The 18,993-nt window shown below is 41.9% G+C and overlaps 1 protein-coding gene across 5 annotated transcripts in view; it reads left to right on the plus strand.

Moving 5' to 3' along the window:
• The window catches only part of amph (amphiphysin), a 222,572-nt gene that overhangs the window by 103,874 nt on the left and 99,705 nt on the right, over positions 1 to 18,993 (plus strand). For all 5 annotated transcript variants that reach the window (XM_072571182.1, XM_072571180.1, XM_072571181.1 and 2 more), the window contains exons 6-7: positions 9,748 to 9,855; positions 10,779 to 10,864. In XM_072571182.1, the coding sequence (XP_072427283.1) occupies positions 9,748 to 9,855; positions 10,779 to 10,864 (194 nt within the window). The remainder of the gene's footprint in view (positions 1 to 9,747; positions 9,856 to 10,778; positions 10,865 to 18,993) is intronic.

Here is an 18,993-nt window from a genome sequence, read left to right on the forward strand (position 1 = left end):
ACAACATTAAATTGACATCCATAGACAGTGTATATTTAATTTGTATAATATGTACTTGTTTCCTGCAAATTTAGTCCTATCTTGTTTCATAACCTTTTTCACAAAGAAATTATTGGTGATTTTAACTTTCATTGGGAGCAGAGCTGTTAAAATAGAGCAATATTCCCTTCCCTCCCAACTCCCCAATTTAGCACTGAGGGTTTTTGAAATAACTCTACAAAGGCCAGTATCCCATCACCAAGCCTCCCTTTATTTACATGTGGTGAGTCCTTGATACGATCGAGCTCTCTCAGAGCTCTGAGAGTCAACAGGAATTTTGTTACTCCTGTTGTTATCTGTCACCGAGGGCTCCCTGATTGGATCAGATTAACAGCCCCAATTAGGGAACTCATATTCTATGATGTCCAGCTGGCTGACCTTGTCACAATCACTACAGCTTTGGTTTTGAAAATTTCGCTAGATTAAGCTATTGAGTAAATCTAAACTACATTCCCATGAAAGAGTCGTGCTCCTCAGGGTTCCAAAAAAATGAAATCCAAGCCATTGATGCCCCAGGCTATCTGTCCATATACCAGACTCTCAGAATATTGCATTCGAAGTTCCCTCATACCATTAGGTTTCACTAGAAACAAATAAACAACTTCTCCACATGATTCACAACTGGCTTGGCATTCAATATTCAGTCAGTCAGCTCCTACCCAACACATACCTCCATCAGGATTGAAAATTCATTCATTTTGGCAACTGAATCTCACTTTGTCCATCATTGGCTTAGTATCACAGTTCAACTGTTCATACGGTGTGTGCTAACATTTTAACAATGCATCCGACAGGATAAATGCAGGAAAAAGACTTCTTTGTCCTGTTGTTTCAACCACTCAGATCAGCTCTGGGCTACCCTGTGAAGGCTATAATTATATGTTCTTGGGCTTCAATATCAAACAGGCCTCCATGTTGTGCCTGACATTGCTGCTATATCCAATAAACTCACACTGTCTTTTGACCTCATATGAACTGCCAGAGCCTTTAGCTCTGTTGACGACCTTGTTAAGTTGATGCTTACCCCTCTCCAATGTCACAGACCTTAAAATGCCAGAGAATGTAAGTCAGGCAAGCCATTTAAAGTGCATTGTGATCCCTGTCAGAATATCACCCCCTGGGCAGTGAATGTGAAAATCTAAGAGAAAGTGAGGACTGCAGATGCTGGAGATCAGAGCTGAAAAATGTGTAGCTGGAAAAGCGCAGCAGATCAGGCAGCATCCAAGGAGCAGGAGGATCAGCGTTTCGGCCATAAGCCCTATTCCTGAAGAAGGGCTCATGCCCGAAACGTCGATTCTCCTGCTCCTTGGATGCTGCCTGACCTGCTGCGCTTTTCCAACAACACATTTTTCAGCTTTCAATGTGAAAATCTACCCCACTGTAGCACAGAAGAGAATGCAGAGTGGAAGAGGATTGGGTTTGGAATGCTGCACCAAAGAGTTCTGACAGAAATAATAAAGGTTATAACTAGGATCAGAAATGAAAAAGTAAGGAGCAAGATGACCAAATCTTCCACCTACCACCCTCCACCTCCACCCCCCACGCCCTACCTGCCCAACACAGTTTGAGATTTTTTTAACTCTTGTGCCTTTGTTAAACATGTATTCTTTCATGGGATATGGATATCAATGGCTAAGCCAGGAATTTTGCTCATTCCTAATGAAAACTGTTGCCTTGAGGCATTTGGATGGATAGATGAATAGTTTAGAGGGATATGGGCCACATACTGGCAAATGGGACTAGATTAATTTTGGATACCTGTCCGGCATGGATAAGTTGGACTGCAGTGTCTGTTTCTGTGCTGTACATCTCTACACTCCATAAGTGCTGCAACCCATTGATATGCTTCCAACCTGCTATCCATCTAAAATGGCCCCAGTAGAGAGTCTGACAATACCCACTATTATATCCACAAGAAGCGCCCATCAAGGCACACCGGTGGTCACTACCTATCACTGCCATTTCCACTGCATCCCCCATTTATACTCAGTTCTCATCTTCAACATATTTGTTTACTCCATATTGAGCCCTGACGCCATTCTACCCGTACGATGACACAGATTTCCTTGTCACCCTCCCCCAGCCCTGTCGGCCACTGGACACAAATTCCAAAAAGGCCCAATATTGACCAATTCCCTGGACTGCCACCACCTCAAACATGATCATGCCCAATCTCGTGGGTTGTAAGCAGAAGCTTCCCTTGACTGAGTGCAGCTCTTCTTGACTCAGCTGAGGATTAATCCTCTTCAGCTCTGCAACATGCTCATTTAGAGTCATAGAAACATAAAGATGTACAGCAGAAAAACAGACTCTTTGGTCCGACACAACCATGCCAACCAGATATCCCAACCTAATCTCGTCCCAATGCCAGCACTTGGCCCATATCCCTCTAAACCCTTCCTATTTATGGCCTTTTAAATGTTGTAATTGTACCAGCCTCCACCATTTCCTCTGGCAGATCATTCCATACATACGCCACCCTTTGTGTGAAAACGTTGCCCCTTAGGTCTCTTTTACATCTTGCCCCTCTCACCCTAAACCTATGCCCTCTGGTTCTAGACTTCCCCACCCCAGGGAAAAGACTTTGTCTATTTATCCTATCCATGCCCCTCATAATTTTATAAACCTCTATAAGGTCAGCCCTCAGCCTCCAATGCTCCAGGGAAAACAGCCCCATCCTATTCAGTCTCTCCTTATAGCTCAATTCCTGCAACCCTGGTAGCATCGTTGTAACTCTTTTCTGAACCCTTTCAAGTTTCACAACATCTTTCCAATAGGAAGGAGACCAGAATTGCATGCAATATTCAAAAAGTGGCCTAGCCAATGTCCTGTACAGCCACAACATGACCTCCCAACTTCTGTACTCAATGCTCTGACCAATAAAGGAAAGTATACCAAATGCTTTCTTTACTATCCTATCTACCTGTGACTCCATTTTCAAGGAATTATGAACCTGCACTCCAAGGTGTCTTTGTTCAGCATCACTCCCTAGGACCTTACCATTAAGTGTATAAGTCCTTCTCTGATTTGCTTTTCCAAAATGCAGCACCTTGCATTTATCTAAATGAAACTCCACCTGCCATTCCTCAGCCCATTGGCCCATCTGATCAAGATCCTTTTATACTCCAAGGTAACCTTCTTCACTGTCCACTACACCTCTAATTTTGTGTCATCTGCAAACTTACTAACTATATCTCCTATGTTCACATGCAAATAATTTATATAAATGATGAAAAATAGTGGACCCAGCACCGATCCTTGTGGCATACAGGTCTCCAGTCTGAAAAGCAACCCTCCACCTTTGGTTGAAGTACTTTCAGTGTACTTGCTGCACTGGCACCTCACATATGCATACTGTGTGAGGTTGATGTAGCACTGTGCCATGCAGCAATATACTCAATCCCTTGACGGATGACTGCTGACAAGCAGGACAAACTGTCTGGATTTGTGTCTGCATCAAGCAGCAAGCCAAATGTGCTGGAGGTACCAAAGCACAAGAATGCAAGGCAAGACAAGGCAGACATGCTGCGATCACCCAAGTAGGCGCTAAGTGAATGCAGGCTGGCCGAATCAATGAGTGAGTTGGTGGTGTCCCTGCAGCAGCATTGCAATGAAACATGCCATTGTGCTCCAAAGTGCAGTATTACAACCTCAGAGATTTACTGTTAGTGGATTGTAGGTGTACCATGATGATGTGGAGAGGCTAGCACATCACTGGCTGCAGATATCTGTGGAAGAGGGTGGTTGTGTCCAAGATGGAGGGGCAGAGGAGCAAATGGAAAGCTGTCAGTTTGACTGTTCTGACAGGAATTCTTGTATTCTGATTTCTATCTGGCCCGTGCTAAAATAGCAACCTACTTACTAACGTGACTTGCTGCTCCCAATGTTGAAAAAGGCCTTTCTTGGTCTCAAATGTGATTCTCCCTAGTCTCACAGAAACATCATTCAGAGCTTTTTAAGTTTCCAGCTAAAATCAGCCAGTGGTTCTTTTGGGTTCCAACTAATATTTCTCTCTTCATAAGCAGCACTAAATAACACATCATCTGGTCATGATCACAATGCAGTGCTAGATCTCCTGGACAATTTGGTGAAAGGGTGAAAGAAAGATGGCTGCTAAAGTGGTGATGTTGGTGATTGCCAGAGGAGGAGCCTTGATGCCATCCTGTCGCAATGCCAATTTGTCAGCAGCTGAAAAGTTAGCAGCTCAGCTGCCCACTGGGTGGTCAGACAAGCATCTTAAGTGACCATTTAGGATCAATTGCTGCTGCATAGGGAGGTGTCTGGGTGAAAACTGCAGCCTCTCAAGGGATGCTAGTCAGAGGTCATCCTTTCAGGGCCGTCCATCACCGCAAAGGGTGGAGCTTCTCTAGAAATGGTATGCTCATGGCTGTCACTGCTCTTCAATGCCCACTGACTGCTACTGTTCCCAGCCTGACCTGTGCCTCTTCAAAGGTATCTGGCCATTTAGGAATTGTTACCCTGAGGCTATAGCTCCAGCTCAGCTCGTTATGAGCCAAAGGGGCTGCTGAACCTTCCTTCCAATTGGGTCAGGAGCTCTTATGAGTGGGCTTCTGTCCTTAATTGCACAGCAACAAGGCCATTGTCTCCTAACTGACTGCTGTGGGGAACCTACTCGCTGAGTCACACTGTCAGGCCAAGCAAGGTGACCTTCCACTCTCAGCTCCTACAACAGGACCACACTGTTAGCAACAAAATGCTGCCGACTGCATGTAAAATCTTGCTGTGCACAAACTAGCTGCTGCAGATCTACATTACAAACTGGCTGCTACAGTATCTACATCGCAAACTAGCTGCTGCAGCATCTACATTACAATCTGGCTGCTACAGTATCTACATTGCAAACTAGCTGCTGCAGCATCTACATTACAAACTGGTTGCTGCAGTATCTACATTGCAAACTAGCTGCTGCAGCATCTACATTACAAACTGGTTGCTCCAGCATCTACATTACAAACTGGCTGCTGCAGTATCTACATTACAAACTAGCTGCTGCAGCATCTACATTACAAACCGGCTGCTGCAGTATCTACATTGCAAACTAGCTGCTGCAGCATCTACATTACAAACTGGCTGCTGCAGTATCTACATTACAAATTAGCTGCTGCAGCATCTACATTACAAACTGGCTGCTGCAATATCAATGTTACAAACTGCCTGCTGCAGTATCTACATTCCAAACTGGCTACTGCAATATCTACATTGCAAACTAGCTGCTGCAGTATCTACATTGCAAACTAGCTGCTGCAGCATCTACATTACAAACTGGCTGCTGCAGTATCTACATTACAAATTAGCTGCTGCAGCATCTACATTACAAACTGGCTGCTGCAGTATCTACATTGCAAACTAGCTGCTGTAGTATCTACATTACAAACCGGCTGCTGCAGTATCTACATTACAAATTACCTGCTGCAGTAACTACATTACAAACTAGCTGCTGCAGTATCTACATTATAAACTGGCTGCTGCAGTATCAACATTACAGACCGGCTGCTGCAGTATCTACATTACAAACTAGCATCTACATTACAAACCACTGCTGTAGTATCTACATTACAAACCGGCGACTGCAGTATCTACATTACAAATTGGCTGCTACAGTACCTATATTACAAGCTAGCTGCTGCAGTAATGACATTACAAACTGGCTGCTGCAATAATTACATTACAAACTGGCTGCTGCAGTATCTACATTCCAAACTAGCTGCAGCAGTATCAACAATAGAAACTAGCTGCTGCAGCATCTACATTGCAAACTAGCTGCTGCAGTATCTACATTACAAACTAGCTGCTGCAGTAAATACATTACAAACTAGCTGCTGCAGTATCTACATTACAAACTAGCTGCTGCAGCAAATACATTACAAACTGGCTGCTGCAGTATCTACATTATAAACTGGCTGCTGCAGTAACTACATTACAAACTAGCTGCTGCAGTAACTGCATCACAAACTAGCTGCTGCAGTAACTGCATTATAAACTGGCTGCTGCAGTATCTACATTATAAACTGGCTGCTGCAGTAACTACATTACAAACCACTGCTGTAGTATCTACATTACAAACTGGCTGCTGCAGTATCTACATGATAAACTGGCTGCTGCAGTATCAATATTACAAACTGGCTGCTGCAGTAACTACATTACAAACCAGCTACTGCAGTATCAATATTACAAACCGGCTGCTGGAATATCTACATTACAAACCGGCTTCTGCAGTATCTACATTACAAACTGGCTGCTGCACTAACTACATTACAAACTAGCCGCTGCAGTATCTACATTACAAATTAGATGCTGCAGCACCTACATTACAAAGTGGCTACTGCAGCATCTATATTACAAATTGGCTGCTGCAGTATCTAAATTACAAACTAGCTGCTACATATCTACATTACAAGCTGACTGCTGCAGGATTTACATTACAAACTAGCTGTTGCAGTATCTACATTACAAACTGGCTGCTGCAGTAACTACATTACAAACTAGCTGCTGCAGTATCTACATTACAAACTGGCTGCTGCAGTAACTACATTACAAACTAGCTGCTGTAGCACCTACATTACAAACTGGATGCTGCAGGATCTATATAACAAACTGGCTATTGCAGTATCTACATAACAAACCGGCTACTGCAGTATCTACATTACAAACCGGCTGCTGCAGCATCTACATTACAATTTGGTTGCTACAGTATCTACATTACAAACTAGCTGCTGCAGTATCTACATTACAAACTACATTACAAGCTAGCTGCTGTAGTATCAACATTACAAACTGGCTGCTGCAGTATCTACATTACAAACTAGCTGCTGCAGTACCTACATTACAAACTGGCTGTTGCAGTAACTATATTACAAATTAACTGCTGTAGCACCTACATTACAAACTAGCTGCTGCAGGATCTATATGACAAACTGGCTATTGCAGTATCTACATAACAAACCTGCTACTGCAGTGTCTACATTACAAATTGGCTGCTACAGTATCTATGTTACAAGCTAGCTGCTGTAGTATCTACATTACAAACTACATTACAAACTGGCTGCTGCAGTATCTACATTGCAAACTAGCTGCTGCAGCATCTACATTATAAACTGGCTGCTGCAGTATTAACATTACAAATCGGCTGCTGCAGTATCTACATTGCAAACTGGCTGCTGCAGCATCTACATTACAAACCACTGCTGTAGTATCAACACTACAAACTAGCTGCTGTAGTATCTACATTATAAACTGGCTGCTGCAGAATCAACGTTACAAACCGGTTGCTTCAGTATCTACATTTCCAATTAGCTGCTGCAGTATCTACATTGCAAACTAGCTGCTAAAGTATCTACATTACAAACTGGCTGCTGCAGTATCTATATTACAAATTAGATGCTGCAGCACCTACATTACAAACTGGCTTCTGCAACATCTACATTATAACTTGGCTGCTGCAGTATCTAAATTACAAACTAGCTGCTGCAGTATCTACATTACAAACTGGCTGCTGCAGTATCTACATTACAAACTGGCTGCTGCAGTATCTAAATTACAAACTAGCTGCTGCAGTATCTACATTACAAACTAGCTGCTGCAGCATCTACATTACAAATTGGCTGCTGCAGTATCTACATTATAATCTAGTTGCTGCAGTAACTACATTACAAACTACATTACAAACTGGCTGCTGCAGTAACTAGATTACAAACTAGCTGCTGCAGTATCTAAATTACAAACTGGCTGCTGCAGTATCAATGTTACAAACTGGCTGCTGCAGTATCTACATTACAAACTGGCTGCTGCAGTAACTATATTACAAACTAGCTTCTGTAGTGTCTACATTATAAACTGGCTGCTGCAGTATCAACATGACAAACTGGATGCTGCAGTATCTACTTTGCAAACTAGCTGCTGCAGCATCTACATTACAAACCACTGATGTAGTATGTACATTACAAACTAGCTGCTACAGTATCTACATTACAAACTGGCTGCTGCAGTAACTACATTACAAACTGACTGCAGCAGTGACTACATTACAAACTGGCTGCTGCAGTAACTATATTACAAACAGGCTGCTGCAGTAACTACATTACAAACTGGCTGCTGCAGTAACTACATTACAAACCAGCCGATGCAGTATCAACATTACAAACTAGCTGCTGCAGTAACTATATTATAAACAGACTGCTGCAGTAACTACATTACAAACTGGCTGCTGCAGTAACTACATTACAAACTGGCTGCTGCAGTATCAACATTACAAACTAGCTGCTGCAGTAACTATATTACAAACAGGCTGCTGCAGTAACTACATTACAAACTGACTGCGGCAGTGACTACATTACAAACTGGCTGCTGCAGTATCAATGTTACAAACTGGCTGCTGCAGTATCTACATTACAAACTGGCTGCTGCAGTAACTACATTACAAACTAGCTTCTGCAGTGTCTACATTATAAACTGACTGCTGCAGTATCTACATGACAAACCGGATGCTGCAGTATCTACATTACAAATTAGCTGCTACAGTATCTACATTGCAAACTAGCTGCTGCAGCATCTACATTACAAACCACTGATGTAGTATGTACATTACAAACTAGCTGCTGCAGTATCTACATTACAAACTGACTGCTGCAGTAACTACATTACAAACTGACTGCGGCAGTGACTACATTACAAACTGGCTGCTGCAGTATTAATGCTACAAACCGGCTGCTGCAGTACCTACATTACAAATTAGCTGCTACAGTATCTATATTATAAGCTAGCTGCTGCACTTTCTACATTACAAACTGGCTGCTGCAGTAACTACTTTACAAACTAGCTATCGCAGTATGTACATTCTAAACTGGCTGCTACAGTATCTATGTTACCAATTAGCTGCTGCAGTATCTAAATTATAACTAGCTGCTGTAGGTTCGCCATTACACATTAGATGCTGCAGTATCTATATTACAAACTAGCTGCTGCAGTATCTAAATTACAAACTAGCTGCTGCAGTATCGACATTAAAAACTGGCTGCTGCAGTATCTACATTACAAACTAGCTGTTGCAGTAACTGCATTACAAACTAGCTGCTGCAGTATCGACATTACAAACTGGCTGCTGCAGGATCTATATGACAAACTGGCTATTGCAGTATCTACATTACAAACTGGCTGCTGCAGTAGGATTACAAATTTGCTGCTACAGTATCTACATTACAAACTGACTGCTGCAGTAGGATTACAAATTAGCTCCTTTAGTATCTACATTACAAACTGGCTGCTGCAGCATCTACATTACAACTGTGACTGGGCTTCAAAAATTTTTGTTTTGTCTGAAATGTATTTTGGAGCATCCTGAGGCCATGAGAGCTACTGTAACAATATGAACCCTTCTTTCTCATTCTGAGCTGTCTGTAATTGAGGCTTTCCTCTGGAATGGAATTAATTAAAACTAGCCATTTATTTTCAATCATTTAGCAACAAAGCAAAGAGGAAGCTCATCTCTTGAGCACAGAAATATACATTTTCCTTTTCTACCTGTGTTGGTATTCAGTTAGAGACAGTATAGTGCTTTCAACGTCTCTGTTCGACATATATGTCAGGGTGGCACACATTAAAAGCCAATGGTGTTAGAATGTAAAGGTATATCCTCTGTAAATAGCATCAAGGTGGTAATTCTCTTCTCACTTCTTTCTGCATCTTAAATAGACTCGAATTGCAAAACGCAGCAGAAAGCTCGTTGACTATGATTGTGCACGACATCACTTAGAATCTTTGCAACATTCAAAGCGAAGGGACGATAGTAAGCTTACCAAGGTATGTCATCAGAATATATCTCAGTTACTGCTTTGTTATCCATGATTTGGACTGGGGTGTACAAAGTTAAAAATCACACAACACCAGGTTATAATCTAACAGGTTTATTTGGAGGTACTAGCTTTCGGAGTGCTGCTCCTTCATCAGGTGGTTGTGGAGCACTAGTATACTCCATAACCACCTGATAAAGGAACAGAACTCCAGAAGCTAGTGCTTCCAAATAAACCTATTGGACTATAACCTGGTGTTGTGTGATTTTTAACTTTGCTTTGATATCATTCATCTTATCATTGAAATGCCAAATTGAGAGTTGATATATTTGACATTGAGCTATCAACTGCTGAAATGTTTGAAGACTGACATGTGTATTGCACCAGACCTATACAAGAGAGAAGCAGCAAATGTTACAGCTCCCAAAATTAGGGACAAATATATCTTAATGTTGGCTTAAGAAATGTCCACTTCGGACTGAAAAAAGAATCATTTGGGACATGGGTTCAAGATTTGACTGAAGTATTGTACAAAGGCTTGAAACTGGTTGCACAGCTGTTAATTTTTCAATATAAATCTGCTGTCACTATGAGCCAGCTTCAAATGTACAAAGAATAATGTCACATGAACATTGAATGAATATTAAACTGAAGAGAAACAGAATAATGACAGACTAATCCTACAGCCATCTTAACCTTTGGAACTATTGGCCTAGTCTGTGTTGGAAAAGAAACCAAAATAATGATGAGCATAATTTCCCTGAGTTTTAAGTAAGTTGTCTTAAATTGTAAGTTGTTTCAAAAACTTCTTTTGATTTTCTGTGTCATCAATTTAGCATTTATGAGGTCTTCAGATTCCCTCATCCAGTTATATTTACAATGAAAGCAACATCATATGTAAGATAAATGACAAATACTTTTGATATCTTTTAGGCAGAAGAGGAGTTTCAAAAAGCTCAGAAAGTGTTTGAGGAACTAAATACTGATCTGCAGGATGAGTTACCAGCATTGTGGTCAAGGTATTAAACTTCATTTGCAAATTATTTCTCTTGTTTGCCTCTTACCTGTATATTAGAATTAGAATTTCGACAGTGTGGAAACAGACCCTTCAGCCCAGCAAGTCCACAATGACCCTCCGAAGAGTAACCCACCCAGATCAATTCCCCTATAACTCTACACCGTGTGGGCGGCATGGTGGCACAGTGGTTAGCACTGCTGCCTCACAGCAGCAGAGACCCGGGTTCAATTCCCACCTCAGGTGACTGACTGTGTGGAGTTTGCACGTTCTCCCCCGTGTCTGCGTGGGTCTCCCCATGTCCTTGGCGGAGTGGGAGGGGGAGTTGAAGTGGTCGGCCACAGGGCGGTGGAGTTGTTTGGTGCATGTGTCCCAGAGATGTTCTGTGGGTTGACGTCCTGCCTCCCCAATGTAGAGGAGACCACATTGACAGCAACGGATACAGTAGCTGAAGTGTTTGGATGTGCAAGAAATTCTATACTGGATTGGAAGGGGCCTTGGAGGGAGGTGTGGGTACAGGTTTTATACCTCTTGCTGCGGCAAGGGACATTGCCGGGAGTGGAGGGTGGGTTGGTGGGGTATGTGGACCTAACGAGGGAGTTGCAGAGGGAATGGTCTCTGCGGAATGCAGATCGGGTGGGGAGGGAAATATATCTCTGGTGGTGGGGTCTAGATTGTAGGTGGCAGAAATGGCGGACGATAATGCACTGTATCTGGAGATTAGGGGGTGGAAGAGGACCAGACGGTTTCTATCCTTGTTGCAGTTGGAGGGGTAGGGTTTGAGAGTGGAGGTGTGGGAAGTGGAGGAGATGTGCTGGAGGGCATTATTGATCTCGTGGGAGGGTAATTGCGGTCCTAGAAATAGGAGCTATCTAGGATGTTCTGGAATGGAATTGCTCTTCCTGGGAGCAGGTACAGCAGAGGTGGAGGAATTGGGAGTAAGGGATAGCATTTGTACAGGAGGGCTTGGGAGGAGATGTAGTCAAGTACCTGTAGGAATTGGTGGGTTAGAAATAGATGTCCATGCTGAGTCAGTCACCAGAGATAGAGATGGAGAGGTTCAGGAAGGGGAAGGAAGTGTCCGAAATGGTCCAGGTGAACTTAAGGTCAGGATGGAATGTGTTCATGAAGTTGATGAACAGTTGAACCTCCTCGTGGGAGCATGAGGTGGCACCAAAACAGTCATCAATGTAGCAGAGGAAAATGTGGGGGATGATGCCAGTGTACCTGCGGAAGACAGACTTTTCCATGTATCTGGTGAAGAGGCAAGCATAGCTGGGCCCATGCAGGTGTCCATGGCTTTCCCCTTTGGTCTGAAACATTGAGATAGCAATACATGTGAGATAAGCCCTTGCACGTGCTTTTCCACAGTGTCACAGGTCTCAGTCAAGTGTCTTGGTGGGGTGCCAGCTTTACGTTTGCCAATGTTAGAAAAGAGGAACCTAGAAAGAGGATCAACTGAACTCCACTGTATCACCTCCCAGTGGATGGATAGAATCAGTGGAATGGGCCAAAAGGTGATAGATGCCATTTTTATATGCATTAATGTGAGATTACACATTTGAGACACAAATAAAATGGCTGTTAACATGCAAGTGAACGGTGTTTAAAAGTGCAGATGCTAAAGGACATAAATGGTTGAAAAAGCTGTAAAAGGTTGAAAATAGAATTTTGAACCTCTGATGCAATATTAAGGACTGTCAGAGGTAATGGCAAATGTGGCCTATTGAGTTTGAATATTATGTTGAGTTTTTGGTGCTCATTTTTGGAAAGGCTACTAAAGCCTTAGTGAGTATACAGAGGATGTTCCCTAGGGAGATATGAGGTTAGTAAACACACTTGCAAGCAGTATTTGAAATACTCAGACGGAGAAGATTAGAATACTGAAACATGGATTATAAAATGTGTGAATTGATGGGATGATTAGGGAAAGATTGTTCTCTTGGGCTTTGCAATTAGTGGCAGTGGATCATCAGTTTATATACCTCTCTGAGAGTGAGTGACAAATACTTCCTTATGTAAAAGATTCTTGAAGCAAGGAATGGTTTACAGCAAGCGATGGCTGGTGCAGAGACCATTCCAACTGTTAAAGAGGAAGTACAGAAATATTTGAACTATAAGAGAAGACATGGAGCTATGGTGAGAAACTGATATCGATAGTATTGACTAAATTGTGCTAAACTGCTCTTCTGTTCTACAATAACAATGAAGGAAAGGCTGTAACAGGTTATCCTTCCCTTCTGCACTACCCCTTGCTGGCACAGATACCCAGTAGCATGTAATCTTGGATTGCGAAGACAAAACCATTAAGGGAGATATGGGACAAAAATAAAAACTCAGAAACCTTTCTAAAATATGTAAATAAAACATCCTGCGCTCATTTGATTGAGGGAATCTGCACTGCGAGAGTGTGAAAGCCTTAAGGGATAGTCCTTTTTAAGCTGGTTCTTCCTTTAAATTAGCAATAAACTAAATTTTAAAAAGTTAAATTGTATTGCTGATTAATTCAAGAGTTTACTAGCTCTGAAAGGAGCTATGGTTAGTTAATTAGTGGCTAATTTAATCAGGCTGTTTGAAGCTTGAGTCCATTGTTTTCAGAAAATATAACTAGAGGTCTTTCTCAGTGATAGTTTATCTGCAAGAAGCAGTGTTTTGATTGTACAGAGTATAAAGTGAAAGTTCGCTAAGTACAAGGGAGTCTGGTGAGGGGGGTGAAGAAGTGCTCTTTTCTTCTACTCTTTTCAGTGTATTGTAGTTGGCTCTTACTTGGTACAGGGGAAGAAGCTGATTGATGAGAACTGACAGGTCTTTTTAATTTCTAATTGTAATCAATGGTTTTAAAGTTAAAGGATAGCAGGACTGCTTGGCCAAGCGGGGTGTATTTGAAGTCGTGGATGCAACATATGTCCCAGAAGAATACATGTGCAAGAAAAGTTACCGATTCCACAAGTTTGAGTTCCAAGTTCTGATCTTGAGTGGTGGCTAGCATTACTATTGTGCATCTTCAAGGTAGAGGACCATGTGGATAGCATAGTTAAAGAGCTGATCACATCATAGTTTGAATGGAAGATAGGTCAGATGAATGCATGGCTAGAGAGATGACGTAAAAGGAAGGACTTTAGATTTTTGGATCACTGGGACAGCTTCTGCAGTAGGTGGAACTTATACAAGCTGGACGGGTTGCACCTGAACTGAAATGGGTCCAATATCCTTCCTGGGAGGTTTGTTCATGCTGCTGGGAAGGTTTTAAATAAATTTGGAAGGGGGATGGAGCACAGAGTAGATATAAACTCAGGAACAAGGTCCATCAGATACATAAGGAATACTAGGAAATCCAGAAGGTCAAGAAGACATGGACAAAATAAAGTGCATGGGAGGTCTGGAAAGCTTCTTTTGATGTACAGAGTTTGGCTGGTAAGGAGAATGAACTTAGAACTTTGATGAGCACAAGGGAATATGAAATTGTTGCAATCAATAAGAGATGTTTTAAGGAAGATCAGGACTGGAAGCTCAACCTTCAGGTTATGGAAATTTAAGGTGGGATAAGGAGAGGGGTGGGTTGTAAGAGAAATGGGGGCATTGCATTATTAACAAAGGAAACCATCACTGCAGCTATGAGGGAGGATGTCCTAGAAAGCTCTTCAAATGAGGCCATCTGGGTAGATCTTAGTAATAAAAAAGGGGTGATTACTTGGCTTGATTTATATTATTGGCCTGCCAACAGTAGGAAGGAGATAGTGGAACAGTTATATAGGCCAACTACAGAAAGGTGTGAGAGAAATAGGGGCATAGATGTCTGGGATTTCAACTTTGCTAACATTAACTGGGATCATCTTAGTGTGAAAAGATCAGATAGGTTGGAATTTTTAAAGTGCATCCAGGTGAGTTTTTGTGCCAGTACATAGATAGTCAGGCTGGAGATGGAGCAGTGCCAGGCCTAATCTGAGGGAATGTACCTGAACAACTTTTGAAGTTTCAGCAGGTGAGAATTTTGGAGATAGTGACTATAACGCTGCAGGCGTCAAAGTCATTATGGAAATGGCTAAGGATATGCAAAAATTAAATGTCTAAATTGTTGGAAGGCCAATTTCGACATCATTAGACAGGAACCAAGAAACATGGACTGGAAACAACTACTTGCAGATAAGTCTACAGTTGGAACATGAGGGTCATATAAAGTAGTAACGTGAGAATTGAAGGCCAGCATGATCTTCCACGAGTGAAGGGCAAGGGCAGTAAGTCCAGAGAGCCCTAGATGTCTAGGGATATTGAGAGTTAAATGAAAAGAAGCAATCATAGGTCAGGGACAGTGCATTAAAAACAGGGGAGGCCCTTCAAATGTATAGAAAGTGTAGGGGGCTGATTAGAAAGGAAATTAGGAGGGCAAAGAGGGGCTATGAAATATCTTTGGCACATAAGATTAAGGAAAGCCCTGAGGCATTTTGTAAGTGTATTAAGAGTAAGAGGATTTCCAGGTAAAGAGTGGGCCTCATAGAAACCAATGGGGCAATCTGCTTGTTGTGTCAAAGGATGTGCCTAAGGTTTTAGAAGAATATTTCTCACCTGTATTCACAAAGAAGAAAGACATTGCAGCCCAGGATTTCATTTAGGAGGGTGAGGTTCTCGAACATTTTAAGGATTAATAAGGAGGGAGAAGGTATTAGATGGGCATAAGTCGCAGGACCTGATGAGATGTATCCCAGGGAGGGAAGGGAGGAAGCAGCTGGGCCCTGGAGAAATGTTTAATACTTCGCTGGTCACAGAATGACTGGAGGATAGCTAATGTGGATCCTTTGTTCAAGGAGTCAACAAGGATAGGCCAGGTAATTACACACCACTTAATTGGATGTCAGTGATAATTGGAAAAGATTCTGAGGGACAGGATTAATCAGGATTGTTCAGGGATAGTCAGCACAGAATTGTTAAAGGAAGATCCTGTCTGACTAATTTAGTTGCATTCTTTGAAAAGGTGACTAAATATATTGATGAGTGTGGTGCAGTTGATGTGGTTTACATGGACTTTTGACAAGGTCTGACTGAAAGGCTGTTCCAAAAGGTATGAGCCCATGGAATCCAAGGCAAACAGGATCCAAAATTGGCTTTCAAATCGGAGGCAAAGACAGATGGTGGAGGGCTGTTTTCCTGATTGGAAACCTGAGTTAGTGGTGTACCACAGGGATCAGTGTTGGGACCCTTGCTGTTTGTTATGTACATTAACAACTTGGATGTGAATGTATAAGGTATAATTTGTAAGTTTCCGGATGACATGAACGTTGATGATGTTGTTACTGGTGAGAAAGAGGATCTCAGGTTATAATCTGATATTCCTCAGGTGGTAAATTAGGTAGAGCAATGGCAAATATAATTTAATCCTGATAAGTGTGTGGTGATGCATTTTGGAAGGCTTAATCAGGAAATGATATTTACATTGAACAATGGTTCCCTAGGGCATACTGAGGGACCTTGTTGTATGAGTCCACAGATCCCTGGAGGTGTCAGCACAGGTAGACAGGATGGTATGAAGAAGGCATGTGGGATACTTTCCTTCATTAGCTGGAGCATAAAATGTAGGAGCAAGAAAGTCTTGTTACAACATTGTAGAACATTGGTCAGGTTGCAGATGAAATACTATATGCAATTCTGGTCACCACACTATCAAAAGGACATGATTGATTGCACTGGAGATGGTGTAGATGTTGCTTGGAATGAAAGGTCTCAGTTATGAGGACAGATTGAACAGGATGAGTTTATTTTCCTTGTAGCAGAGTGGGCTGAAGGGGTTTCTGATTGAGGTATACAAAATCATGAGAAGCATGGTCAGGGTAGATTGTGAGAATCTTTTCCCCATTGCAGACATGTTTAAGGTCAAAGTGCACAAGCTTCAGGCAAGAAGGTTTAGAGGGGACTGAGGAAAAATGGCTTCACCCAGAGGTGTTGGTAGAAATATGGAATGTGCTGCCTGAGAGGGTGGTGAGGCAAGTACTCTCAGAACATTTAAGAAACATCTGGATGAGCACTTAAAATGCAAGGGCATAGTAGGATATGGACCAAGTGCAGGTAAATGGGAGTGGTATAGTTTGGAATTTGTTGGTCAGCATAGACGTGCTGGACTGAAGGGCGTGTTTCTATATTGTTTGACTTTACGACTGAAAGATTTTCAGGCAGAATAGAGAAGGGGAAACACATAGGGGTGTTGCATTATTGGTTAGGGAATCAATCACCAGGTGTGAAGAGGGATGTTATACAACATAAAGCATCAAATGAAGCTTAATGGGTTGAGCTCAGAGACAAAACAAGGGACAGCCCCACTGCTAAGTACCTGAAAATAACAGAAGAGAATTAGAGGAGCAAATATGTAGGAACAAAGATCTGTGGATGTTGTAAATCAAAAACAAAAGCAGAAATTGCTGGGTAAACACAGCAGGTCTGTCAGCAGCTGTGAAGAGAAATCAGAGTTAACGTTTCAACTCCGGTGACCCTTCCTCCGAACTGAAATATGTAGGCATATTTCTGAGTGCTAAATCAATAGGGCAGTAATAGTTGAACATTTCAAATGCCCAAATATCACTACGATGCTAACAATGTGAAAGACACAGAAGGTGCTGATGTCTTGAACAGCATTCAAGAAAACTTTTTTAGCCATCATATAGCAACTCCAATGACATAGGGCATAATTCTAAATTTAGACTTTGAACATGAGGGCAAGGCAGATGAATGAAGTAACAGTGGGTGACCATTTTGGAGGTAGTGATCATAATATATTTATAATACACACATGATAAATTTGACATCAAGTACCAAGTAACTTAGATATGAAGTGATTGGTAGAAGGATTAAACAGGGCATGAGGAAAAGCTTTTTCACACAGAGCGAGTTTACTGCTCAGTTTGGTGGCTGAGATGGGAACCCTTAACTTATTTTAATGGAATCTGGATCTACTCACTAAATGCTGTAACCTGCCAGGCTAGAGACTAGGTGCTGGAAAGCAGGATTAAAATGAGCAGCTAGTGTATTCTGCTGCTGCAGACATGATAAGATGAAGAGCCTGTTTTGAGTTCTAATGTTTTCATGGTTCGATAGTTCAAAATCCGTTGTGTTTGCTGTTTGGATATTCATAATGAAATGACAGAAAGTCAGTTGATAGGAGAAATGACACAAACAACTGGTGTTTCCATGAATCTTTCCCCAAAGGTACAAAATTGTAGTGGAAGATTGGAAGAATCTCCACGTAAATTCTGCCTGATTTTGTTTTTTAATTGATACTACAGGAAAAAGGGGGTTAGAGAATAAATGAAGGTGCAACTTTCCACACCAGTGTTTCTGATGTGTCTTTCTTTCTCATCCCCAATCATGTTTAATGGAGCCTTTGAATGAGCTTGTCCACTTTCCATGCTTTTTTTAAATCTTAACCATTTCCCTCCCACTCAGAACCACAATACCTTCATCTTCCACCTCAATAGCCTTTGTAATCAATGGATCATTCTCTGCCATTCCTGCCAACTCCAGTGTGATGCCACCATAAAACACCACATCTTCTTCCCTTTCAACATTCTAAAGGATTGTTTCACTTCCTAATTTCCTGGTCACCCCCGGTACTCCTCCCTTTTCTTAAAGTGTCTTTGAATGCACGCACAGGATTTGCAACTGCCCTCGTACCGCTTGTCAGCTCACGGTCCAAGATCCCAAATGTTCCTTTTAGGTGAAACAGCAATTTACTTCTATTCCTGCAAATTGTCCGTTGCATTTACTGTTTGCAATGTGGTCTGCTCTACAATGATGAGACCAAATGCAAATCAAGCAAATACCTCCACTCAGTCACCAAATATTATACTCTTTAAATAGCTGCCATTTTAATTCACCACTCTGACCTTTTTGTCCCCACCCCTCCACACTGCAATCTTGCAAAACACTACCTTATTTTTCCATTAATCACTTTCTATCTCTGGAGACTCAATACTGAATCAGAGGATCACAGATTTTTGCACTACAGAAGGAGCCTATTCAACTCAAGATGTCTGTACCGTTTCCTGAAAGAGCTGCCCATTGAGTCCCAGTCTCCAGCCCGATCGCTGTGGCCCTCGAAATTCATCAGATTCAAATGTACATCCAGCTCTCTTTTGAAACCTCTGCTGG

This window comes from Chiloscyllium punctatum, chromosome 5 (assembly GCF_047496795.1).
Source record: "Chiloscyllium punctatum isolate Juve2018m chromosome 5, sChiPun1.3, whole genome shotgun sequence".
Classification (NCBI taxonomy): domain Eukaryota; kingdom Metazoa; phylum Chordata; class Chondrichthyes; order Orectolobiformes; family Hemiscylliidae; genus Chiloscyllium; species Chiloscyllium punctatum.